General features: G+C 39.3%; 1 protein-coding gene across 6 annotated transcripts in view; it reads left to right on the plus strand.

Moving 5' to 3' along the window:
- Positions 1 to 10,323, plus strand: part of LYST (lysosomal trafficking regulator) — a 213,109-nt gene extending 202,786 nt beyond the window's left edge. For 5 of the 6 annotated variants that reach the window (XM_032242286.1, XM_032242287.1, XM_032242285.1 and 2 more), the window contains 3 exons: positions 6,737 to 6,893; positions 7,293 to 7,364; positions 8,257 to 9,348. In XM_032242286.1, coding sequence (XP_032098177.1) covers positions 6,737 to 6,893; positions 7,293 to 7,364; positions 8,257 to 8,395 — 368 coding nt within the window. In that variant the 3' untranslated portion in view covers positions 8,396 to 9,348. Of the gene's footprint in view, positions 1 to 6,736; positions 6,894 to 7,292; positions 7,365 to 8,256 lie in introns of all 6 variants that reach the window. The other variant, XM_032242288.1, reaches the window with a different exon arrangement.
- Positions 10,324 to 12,232: the final 1,909 nt, after the last annotated feature.

Raw genomic sequence — 12,232 nt, forward strand, 5'->3', positions numbered from 1 at the left:
GTAAGCTGAGCAGAGGAGGTAGGCTTTTTAGGCAGAAAAAGCTGAAGAAAGCAGAAACAAGGAACAAAACTCAGATTGATTGTTTCACAGTTACTTTCCTTAGAGGATTAAAGCAGAAGGGACTTCCTTATCATGCCAGCTCAACTCGAGTGATCCCCTATGATTGATTGCTGTGAATCTCCTGTTTTTTGGAAAACTGGCCCATTTCCGAGTTTAGTTTGATTATGTGTCACCTCACACAAATGACTACTCCATTCTGGTTTAATCTGGTATGTTAGGGCCTAGTGCAGGAGCTCAGTCCAAAACATTGGCCTCCCATAAATTTTATTTAACATACCTGACTAAATGAAGAGCCTCAGCAGATGCCTAGCTTGAATACATGTCTTCTAGTTTTGGAGAGAGAGCAATATAAAAAATAGTAAATGGAAGTATAATTTGCCTTAAAAATTACATGACAAAAATATATCAACTAATCAAGAGTCTTATTTTTTATTGTTTTTTTTAATATATATACATGTTAAGAAACTAATACATCCAGCAGAAAAGAACAGTCAGAAAATTCATGAATTTTCTGTTTGCATTTCTATTTTTAAGAGTCTTAAGATGGACAGGATCCTTTGAAAAGCTGTTTGCTTCTTTCTGTCGATTCGGTGTTGGACATACCTGTCGTGGGTAGTCCTCTCTCCTTTGCTTGCATTTTTTACATTGTTTCTTTTTTTCTAACATAAAATGTATGGTGTTTTTCCAGACACCAACAATTCTCTGACACCAACTGGGTGTCCAGCAGTGCAGTTCAATTGTGACACTAGAAGTTTGCGAATTTGGGGGCTGCCATGGCCCCCACCCTTGGGTTCAGTAATTTACTAGAATGACTCACAGAACTCGGTAAAACACTATTTATACTTAACTTATATACTCATTATAAATTTTGTGCTTATTATAAAGGATAGAAATGAACACCAGGTGAAGGGTGCACAGGGCCAGGTCTGGAAGTGTCCTGAGTGTTGGAGTGTCCGTCCTCCTGGAGTCAGGGTTGTGGAGCTGGAGTGCACCACTTTCTAGCACATAGTTATGTTCACCAACCCAGAAGTGCTCCTAACCTTGTTGTTTAGGGATTTTTATGGAGGTTTTGTTACATAGTTCAGTCTGCAGCCCCTCTCTCCTCCCAGTGTCACTGGTAGAGGGTCTTGGCTGCAAGTTGTCCAGGTTCTTGGTGTTTTGAATAAAGAATTGGACAAAACGCCCAGCAAGGCAAAGAAGATTGAAGTAACAAAAGAACGAAAGCAGGAATTCATTGAAATTGAAAGTACACTCCACAGTGTGGGAGCAGACCTGAGCAGCCGCTCAAGGGCCCAGATACAGAATCTTCTTGGGTCTAAGTACCCCCTGGAGGTTTCCCATTGGCCACTTCCTTCTCACCTCATGTGAATGAAGTGGTAGCCCACAGTCAGTCCGATTGGTTACCTAATGCCACCAAGCACAGGCTGAAGTGGAGTTACAAAGGTCACACTCTAGTACAAACATTTGATTGCTTTTTGCAACCAATCAGAGACTAAGATGAAGTTAGGAAGTTGCAAACGAAGACTCAACCCACAATCAGTCTGACTGGTTGCAGACAGCCAATTTCCCATCAGCCAGTGGAGAAAACATGGGGGTTTTTGCAAAGGGAGTGGCCTCTGGTCCTTTTGTTCTTTAGGCTGGAAAGTTAGGGTTTTCCTTTCAATTTAGTGCTAGAAAGTCAGTGTGAAACAGCTTTAGGTTCCCTGCCTCCAGACCCTATTTTCCTGCCTCACCAGGAGGTGGACATGGGAGTTTGGGGATATCTGGAAGTTTCAATCCTCAGTCATGCAGTTGGTTCTTCTGGTGGCCAGCCTGTAGACTGAAGCTCTGTAGCCCTCTCCACCATGAGTCATCTCGTTAGCATAAAGACAGTAAATTCCAAGGGCTCTAGGGGCTCTGTCCCAGGAACCAGGGATAAAGACCAAATATTTATTTTTCATTATACCACAGATACCTCTTAGGGTTTTGTTATTGTTGTTTCTACAAAACATTCATTTATTCTAGAACTCAAGAGAAGTAATATCTTCAGTCATGATTAGATTTCAGATATGAAAGAATTTTTGATAGTCTTAGCTCCCAGTCATAAAATAATGTCATGAAAACAATTTTATTTTCTAATGGTTATAACTAAGGGAAAAGATCTTAAAAAGTTGACTTTGGGCTGGGCGCGGTGGCTCAAGCCTGTAATCCCCGCACTTTGGGAGGCTGAGGCAGGTGGATCACGAGGTCAAGAGATCGAGACCATCCTGGTCAACACGGTGAAACCCCGTCTCTACTAAAAAAAATACAAAAAATTAGCTGGGCATGGTGGCGCGTGCCTGTAATCCCAGCTACTCAGGAGGTTGAGGCAGGAGAATTGCCTCAACCCAGGAGGCGGAGGTTGCGGTGAGCCGAGATCACGCCATTGCACTCCAGCCTGGGTAACAAGAGCGAAACTCCGTCCCAAAAAAAAAAAAAAAGTTGACTTTGGTAGTACAAATGTGTGCAAATGATTGATGATTTTGCTAATTGTTCTTCCCTGATTTGTACATTAGCAGCTTTTAGTGTGTCATATCAAGAGAGATGCTGGGGAAATAATATAATGATTATTTATGTAGACTTCTCTACTTTCTTGTTTTGCCAATGTTTGAAATTTAGGACTGATCCTGAGGGAGTTGAATTTTGTAAAGTTAATTACTTTCCTGCTGCCAGTAGTGACTTATATCTGTGATATTATATCAGCTAGTCATATGGGAATGAGAAACAAAATTATTTTTGCTGCAATTACCAACTCACTAGTAGGGTATTCAGGTGTCCCTGGGCAGCATACAATATAATAGAGTAATAGGTAAAACTTTTTTCCAGTTTGAGCAAAAAGGCCTTGTCAACTTTTTAAAGATCTCTTGATACATATATAAAAGCAGTCATAAAGAACATAATTTTTTAAATTACTTTTTTAAAGAGAGGTTAAACTTATGTCTAGTGACCTAGACTAGAGTTCATCCTCCTGTTTTCTTATAGGCCAAGAAGGAAAGAAAGTTATCAGATTTAACCTATCAAAAATTTTGACTGTTTGTTGGTTATCATACAAGAAATCTTAAAATTAAAAATAAATATATATGTTTACGTATGTATATATATGTAGTCAACCCTTTGTATCTGTGGGTTTCACATCCATGGATTCAACCAACCTCAGATTGAAAATATCGAGGGAGGAAAATGGATGGTTGCATACTGAATATGTACAGACTTTTTTCTTCTTATTCCCTAAACAATACAGTATAACAACTATTTTTGTAGCATTTATATTGCATTATGTATTATAAGTAATCTAGAGATGATTTAAAGAATACAGGAGGATATACATAGGTTTTATGCGAATACTATACCATTTTAAATTAGGGACTTGAGCATCCATGGATTTTGATATCCTCAGGGGTCCTGGAACCAATCCCTCTCAGATGCCTGAGGACAACTATATTATATGTCTGTGTTTTATGTGTAACATCTTCTCAAAAGTTACATTGTCAACCTCATAACTCCTGATCATAATTTCTCAGTTCTTATGATGGGATACAGTTTTATAATGACAAGATGTGAAATGTATTAAACTGTGAAAATGTAATCAAATGATTTCTGGGGTTTGTGTGTATGTGCATGTGTTTACCATTCTATCATTGGATCAAAAAAGATGCTTTTGAACTAGATAAGACATCCATAGCCTGGTCCTCTGTTGCCAATGGCAAGACAGTTAGTAAAATATTCTAAGATTCACAGGGGGGTGGTTCTTTATTTTGATTTCCATGACTGTGTATAGAGATGCTTTTCAGGAATGCCTAAGTTTCTGACTTTTAGTTGATGTGTTAAATTATACATGCAAGCAATTTGGTATTGGGTAACAGTCTCAAGTTTTGATACGTACAGTAGTAGGCAGATGAGTAGTTATTTGGTTTTTTGGTAGCCCAAGATACTGAGGGAGCTACTAGGATAATTATTTGGCTGCTGAGTTCCACACCATACTTCAGAGTCCAGGCCCACATTTAGGTTTATTATTTTAAAGGATTAAGCCATGCGGTAGCTATGGGTTAACAGTGACAGATCCGTACGTCAGTATCATCTTTTATGGTTATGTTTCCAGTGACTTTAATGAGCCTTCTAGCCTTACTAGTACTCATCTAATTATCTTTTTAAAAAATATTTTAGTCAACATTTAATTCAAAAGAAAGGTTGAAATGTAGCCTACTCGTGGAAAATATTATCGTCTTTAATTCTATTTCTTTAGCATACTGAGTCTCCTGCATCTTTTTTTTTTTTTTTTTTTGAGACGGAGTTTCGCTCTTGTTACCCAGGCTGGAGTGCAATGGCGCGATCTCGGCTCACCGCAACCTCCGCCTCCTGGGTTCAGGCAATTCTCCTGCCTCAGCCTCCTGAGTAGCTGGAATTACAGGCATACGCCGCCATGCCCAGCTAATTTTTTGTAGTTTTAGTAGAGACAGGGTTTCACCGTGTTGACCAGGATGGTCTCGATCTCTTGACCTCGTGATCCACCCGCCTCAGCCTCCCAAAGTGCTGGGATTATAGGCGTGAGCCACCGCGTCCGGCGTCTCCTGCATCTTGATGCTATATTTAGATATATCATAATCAATGTTCTACAATGGGAAGTCTTAGTAGAACATTGGGCATTTGTGTGTGTGTGTGTGTGTGTGTGTGTGTGTGTGTGTGTGTGTGTGTGTGTGTCTCAATGTATATTTAACATAAAATTTGCCATTCCAACCATTTTTTAAGTATTCAATTTAGTGGCATTAATTACATTAACAATGTTGTACAACCATCACTACCATTTCATAAATTCTGCCGTCACCTCAAGCAAACTCTGTAACCATTAAGCAGTAGCTCCCCATTCTTCCTCCCTTACCTCGCAGCCCCTGGTAACCCCTATTCTACTTTCTGTCTCTATGAATTTGCCTATTATAGATATTTTATGTAAGTGGAATCATACAGTACCTGTCCATGTCGCATGCTTCATTCCTTTTTACGGCTAAACAAAATTTCTCTGTGTGTGTGTGTGTGTGTGTGTGTGTGTGTGTGTGTGTGTGTATGTGTGTACATACGTGTACATACTACATTTTGTTTATGCATTCATCTGTTGATAGACATTTAGGTTATTTCCTCTTCTTGGCTATTGTGAATAATGTTGTAACACACTGGGCATTTTGGTCTGTGGTGTTTGACGGTCTTTAGCATATTTTTAAATAAAGAAGCATTGTTAATATGTTTCTTTGCTATAAAATATGAAGTATTTTCATTGTCTTAATAAAAGAGAGAAGTAAAGCCTCTACTTATATGTTAATGAAAAGATAAAATTAAATGCAGCGAGACTATGCCATCCGACTTTACCATGCCTCCTTTACCTCATAATGAGCATGAGAATATTTCCCCAGAGAAGGCTGGACACATCATCATCAGGCCCCAAACTACCCTGTTTATGAAGCATCGCAGGCAATTATGTTTCCCCCAGCCCCAGAAAACTAAAAGAAAACTTTTGGTTATTCTGTAATCTTTGAAAAGAAAAAATTAGTTTAATAAGGTATTGCTTTATAAGAGTTAATCTTAGATGTTCTGAAAAATACATTTTCTTCTTTTAAGAGTTATGTTTAAACTCAGGTAATTTTTACTATACCTTTTTTTTTTCCTCTTCAAAAGTCACATAAGTCACTTTTTTTTTTTTTTTTTGAGAAAGTCTTGGCTCTGTCGCCCAGGCTGGAGTGCAGTGGCATTATGTCAGCTCACTGCAACCTCCATCTCCTGGGTTCAAGCGATTCTTCTGCCTCAGCCTCCCAAGTAGCGGGGACTACAGGTGCCCACCACCACACCTGGCTAATTTTTTTTTGTATTTTTAGTAGAGACAGGGTTTCACCATGTTGGCTAGGCTGGTCTTGAACTACTGACTTCAGGTGATCCACCCGCCTTGGCCTCCCAAAGTACTAGGATTACAGGCATGAGCCACCATGCCTGGCCAAGTCACCTCTTGTAGATGTTTTCACAGAATATTTCCTTCATTTTTTGGAGACTGTTAGCTTTCCAGGTATTTTTAGTCATAATTCATATTTGATAGTTCTTATGCTGAAATATTACAAATACAAAAGATGATTAATTTACCTTGTTACTCTGCATCATACATTGCTGCTTTTTATTTTTTCACTGGTCATTGTCTCTCGATTAATGCATAAAGATCTATGCAGCTTGGCCCGGCGCAGTGGCTCATGCCTGCAATCCCAGCACTTTGGCAGGCTGAGGGAGGCTGAGGCAGGAGTTCAAGACCAGCCTGGCCAACATGGCAAAACCCCATCTCTACTAAAAATTTAAAAATTAGCCAGGTGTTGGAGTGTGTACCTGTAGTCCCAGCTACTCAGGAGGCTGAGGCAGAAGAATCTCCTGAACCCAGGAGGCAGAGGTTACAATGAGCTGAGATCACACCACTGAACTCCAGCCTGGATGACAGAGTTAGAGTCTGTCTCAAAAAAAAAAAACTTTGTGTTTTTATAAACTGTTACACAGTCTTCAGTCATGGGTTGTCTACAAACTTCATTAGTAAACAAATGAGCTTGGCCTTCAGGGTTGCCCTTCTGGGGCCAAATGTGATGGGCTCTGAGACAGCCACATTTTGGGTAACCTGCAGGATGATTTGGGTTTTTAGCTGGCGGAGGCAGTGACCTCAGACTCTGGACCGTGAACGGGGATCTCGTTGGACATGTCCACTGCAGGGAGATTATTTGTTCTGTGGCCTTCTCCAACCAGCCTGAGGGAATATCTATCAATGTAATTGCTGGGGGATTGGAAAATGGAATTGTAAGGTAAGAGGAATTTGGATTCTCTTTTTAAAATTTCATTTCTAAGGACACAGGAGTTTCAGAAATTAATTTTTTAATATCTAGGCACATTAATATTCAGTATTTAGAGATTTAAACACATCTTGGGATATAGGTTATTTGATTATTCCTGTTTTATTTCTAAATAATAAAGATAGCTTTAGTACAGTTTTCAAGTTTTGTGTTCACTGTAAAAGATTAACAGTATGAAAGTATACAAAGTTAAATGTTCCCTTATTCCCACATCTACCCCCTGCAAACTTCCTAGAGGCAACCACTGTTTTTTGTTACCTATCCTTCCAAATGATTTTTAACAAATATGGAGGGCTTTTTAGGGAGAGTAATTTTAGTTTGCATAATTAGATGATTTTTTTTCCCCTCTAGGTTATGGAGCACATGGGACTTAAAGCCTGTGAGAGAAATTACATTTCCCAAATCAAATAAGCCTATCATAAGGTAAAGTCTTCTCCATTTTATGCTTCAGAATGTAATTTGTGATTGTATTTTTCGCAGAGAGGTATTTAAGCACAAAGACTTGAAGAAATGTGTGATTGATGTCATCATGAAAAGTCAACCATTTAACACACAGCGGGTTGTTCATGACCCAGCAGCAAGAGAGACCACACTCCTTGTCTTCATGGAGCTGAAAATCTGAGTCAGTGACTCAAAGTCTAATGGAAAGACATGCCTGTAGCATGCCTCTGGAATCACAGAGACTGTATTGTTTCCTTTCATATTTGACAAGACCATAATGGTGATTGATAGCTGCAGGGGTGCTTGACAAGATTGATAATCAGTTACTCTTTGCTTAGTTAACAAATTCTTCAACTAATTAGAAGTAAAGTGAATTAAATTCTCCTTTATTAAATTAAATGTATTTTCAGTGTACTAAATTTAAAGTTTAAGGAACCTAAATTGATTATTAATGTTACATTTTTCTTCTTTTCTCTTTCAGGGAAATAATATATATCTATAAAATACTTATCTTTATAGGGAGAAAATATAGTACTGTTACATTTTTTAAGTTTTGTACACCCAAATATGTGTTGTTTAGGTATTAAAGCATAAACAAGGAGGCAAAAGAACATATGCAAAGAATAGAACGTACTGAACTTTTTGATCCTGATTTTATTCTGTATCCCCTCATTAATACGAGCATCTCAAACTTGTCAGCAGAGTGACTATATTAGAATTACAGTCAAAACCAGTGAGTTGTAAGCAGTCATTTAGTTTATGTCTCTCTGCGTCACTGAAGATAAATTCTTTATACTGACTTCAGTATGATGATCAATATGCTAGTACAATTTTAAGAAATATAATGTACAAACAGGATGTTTTTTTTTTACAGCCTTACATTTTCTTGTGATGGCCACCATTTGTACACAGCAAACAGTGATGGGACGGTGATAGCCTGGTGTCGGAAGGACCAGCAGCGCTTGAAACAGCCAATGTTCTATTCCTTCCTCAGCAGCTATGCAGCTGGGTGAATGTGAATGAACTTCGCATTCTCCAAAGCACTTTAACTTCAAACTAGACTTGTTGATTTCACCAGTTTTAGGAGGTTGAAGCTGAAGAAATGGATGACTGAACAAACCATCCAAATAGTATAAAGTCTATTCATCTGCACAAAATTCTAAAGACCCACAAGATCCCAAGAGGAAAGTTATGTTCCATTTTAGTGATAATGTGGAAGACGGTGTCAGTACACGCTAGCCAACAAGTTTTAAGCTTTGCATGGTACATTAACATGATATTCTTAAATTTTTTCCCACCAAGGTATTCCAAAGAAAATATTAAGATCTCCCCTTTTCCTGCTATTCCAAAAGGACCAGTAGAATTTAAATTGGTTAGCTAATTGTTTATTTAAAGCATGCTAAAATTATATTTTAAAAGTTTTCTGCCATATAATACTCCTCCCACCACACACACATACTCCCAAAAGAAGAAAGAGAAAAAGATAATTTTTAGGACTTGATAATTGCTTTCTTTGAGAAGCAAATTATTCAGTAGGTGCCTCTGTACCAAATATCTTATGGAATATCTGAATACTAAAAATAAACTTCTAATGAATCTCAAAGTTAGGCAGTTTTTGCCAGTTGCCTTCTTAGCTCAAAAGAGAACCAGAATTTTTTTTTTTTTTTTGATAGCCACAAACAAGAATACAGGTATCTTGGATTTCAGACACATTCTGTTCTTCGTAAAAATTTTCCTTAAAATTTGTAACACTAGATATAGAATATCCTTAGTGGAGTCACTAAGGTTTAAACGCAATGGTAAGTCTTTTAAAGTCTGCTATTTACAGAGCATTGAATATGTACCAATTTGCAATAGAAAGCTTCCAGTAGGCAAGAAGTTTGCATGGCTATTAAGAATACAGCCTAAATAAGGCATTAATCTAATCTGCAGGAAGAATTTTCTTCCCCAAAACAGAATTATAAAAGGAAAGAAGACAGCTTACTTTGTTTTAAACAGGAGGTGGAATAATTCTTTTAGGAAACCATTTTTATTCTGTTTCTACTAACTTATACCATCTGAGAATTCTAGGAACAATAATAAAATCGAGTGTACTACACAGCAAACGTACATACCACGGAGACAGAATTCCTAAACATCTTGGAACCGTCTGTCTCGCCCATATGACGGCTGTCTGTATATTTTTACTTGGGGTGCTGCTTTATTGGCTTTGAAAACACTGTCAGATAAGCTCCATAATATGCTACCATGGGATAAAAATATGTATCCCTGCCTAAGAATAACTCGTGCATTTGTTATGGAAATTTAATTCATATGGTGTTTACAGTACTACTTTTGTAACTTCCAGACTTTGTAAAACATTCTGCTTAAAAACCATTTAAAATGTAATTCCAAAGTCTCTGCTGTCAAGATAGGTTGAGAGAAAGCAAGTGGCCCTGTATGCTTTTAACCTGAAACTGCATACACATGTCGGGACGCCTCGGCAGCATTTAGATCACAGTGCGCTCGGGCTGGTTGTTCATCCTGAGCTCCAAGCAGGTGCAGAGATGAGATTACTCCTATTCACGTTGAAGTGATTTGCTTTGTTAACAAAAATTGCAGCTATTGTCTAGCTTTCCTTTTTCGACTGAGAACTTTAAATTAGTCCCCTATTAGAATAGGGTTGCTACTCAGTCTTTTTTTAAAAACCAAATTTCATCATTTATCTAAAGAGAAAATATGCAAAATAACTGGTCTTGTAAAGGGTGCAATATTCTATTTTTATGTAAACATAAAAATTAATTTGGGGGGATTATTTATTCTGCATGAAACCTAATATGTATATGTTTGAAATACTCCATAATGTGCATGTTGTAGCAAACATTTCTGTAAATTATCACAAGCTCTGTTACCTTTATATACACTGCCACTTCAATTTGGAAATAAATTTCATAAAAATAGATTTAAACACCTCTTCTTTAAGCTATTTAAATATTATAACCAGATCTCAAATTGATGGCTTTTTTTATAACCCACATAGGTTCTGTCTTTAGCTCCACTATGCATTTATATCACTAGAAAAAGATAACTTTCATTTCTTATTGTGGTTTTGTACTAAAATTTTATGTTTCAACCTTTACTACCCTTAAATTGTGTGGACATCAGTTCCAAGATCAAACCACTCATTTTAAAGAAAAGACCATCTGCCCACCCCTGACCCCACAGCAGACCTATATTGAGCCCTTGCCAGGTGCCAGGCGCTGTACCAAGTGCTGAGGACACTGAGCTGCACAAAGCACAGTGGTCCCTGCACTCCTGGAGGTTACAGGCCAGTGCAGAAACCACCGTAACTAAGACAGTGGGTGCAGTTATAAACCATGGTGTTAGGGAGGTAGAATATAGGGTTCTCTGAAAGAATGTAAGGGGAAGGACTTCATTTAGATTGAGGTGATCTAGAAAGCCTTTGAAAAATTGAAATTTTGGCCAGCTGCGGCGACTCATGCTTGTATTCCCAGCACTTTGGGAGGCTGAGGCAGGTGGATCACTTGAGGTCAGGAGTTTGAGACCAGCCTGGCCAACATGATGAAACCTCATCTCTACTAAAAATACAAAAATTAGCTGGGCATGGTGGCACGTGCCTGTAATCCCAGCTACTTGGGAGGCTGAGACGAGAATCTCTTGAACCCGGGAGGTGGAGGCTCCAGTGACCGAGATTGCGACACTGCACTCCAGCCTGGGCAACAGAGGGAGACTCCATCTCAAAAAAGAAAAATTGAAATTTTTGTTGAAACCTAATGAATGATTAGAAATGTGGTGAAGATGGGGGCAGTTGTGTTCCAGATAATACATGTTCAAATAACTGGGGCAGGAATATCACAAAGGCCCAGGGAAGGAAAAAGCATCCAGTCCACGTCTCAGCTTCTTGGTGGGCGGGGCAGGAGTGAAAACAGTGGGTGACATCAACAACAGCAGTCCAAGGGCTTGAGTGCTGCCCTTCTTTCTGCTTTGCATCTGTGGTATTTTAAGATTCTCAAGACTAGAGCATTCCTGTTTCTAGGTGTCTGTCCTGAAGAGAACTGAGCAGTAGCATTTTGTCGGTGTAAGCCTGCCAACCCAGATGTCCACTCTACCCGCAAGTCTCAGTTGGACTCACCCTTTCCACAATGCTCTCTGAATTCCAGTTTGCAAGCCCAGGGCTAGGTGCTGGATGGAGAAGGGAGGGGAGAGGAATTCCTTCCAGCTCTAAAGAGCTCATGCTGGCCAGGCGCGTGGGCTGATGCCTGTAATGCCAGCACTTTGGGAGGCCAAGGCGAATGGATCATTAGGTCAGGAGTTTGAGAACAGCCTGGCCAACATTTGTATTTTTTAGAAGAAACCCTGTCTCTACTAAAAAAATGCAAAAATTAGCCAGGCGTGGGGGCGTGTGCCTGTAATCCTAGCTACTGGGGAGGCTGAGGCACAAGAATTGCTTGAAACTAGGAGGCAGAGGTTGCAGTGAGCCGAGATCACGCCATTGCACTCCAGCCTGGGCAACAGAGTGAGACTGTCTCAAAAAAAAAAAAAAAAAAGCAAAAAGAGCTCATGCCGGGTGACCTGCTTCTCACTATTTTGGATGACTTGTTTGTGTTCTGAGGAGAAAAGCAAAAAGAAAGAGCTACAAGACCAATGAGGATTTTTTTGTGTTTTCTTGGTTCCCCTCCTCTTGTTGCCCAGGCTGGAGTGCAATGGCACGATCTCGGCTCACTGCAACCTCTGCCTCCCGGGTTTAAGCGATGCTCTTGCTTCAGCCTCCCGAGTAGCTGGGATTACAGATGCCTGCCATCACGCCCAGCTAATCCACCTGCCTCAGCCTCCCAAAGTGCTGGGATTAC

The sequence above is a fragment of the Sapajus apella genome, unplaced genomic scaffold (assembly GCF_009761245.1).
Source record: "Sapajus apella isolate SASKATOON/1434 unplaced genomic scaffold, GSC_monkey_1.0 scaffold49, whole genome shotgun sequence".
NCBI lineage: Eukaryota > Metazoa > Chordata > Mammalia > Primates > Cebidae > Sapajus > Sapajus apella.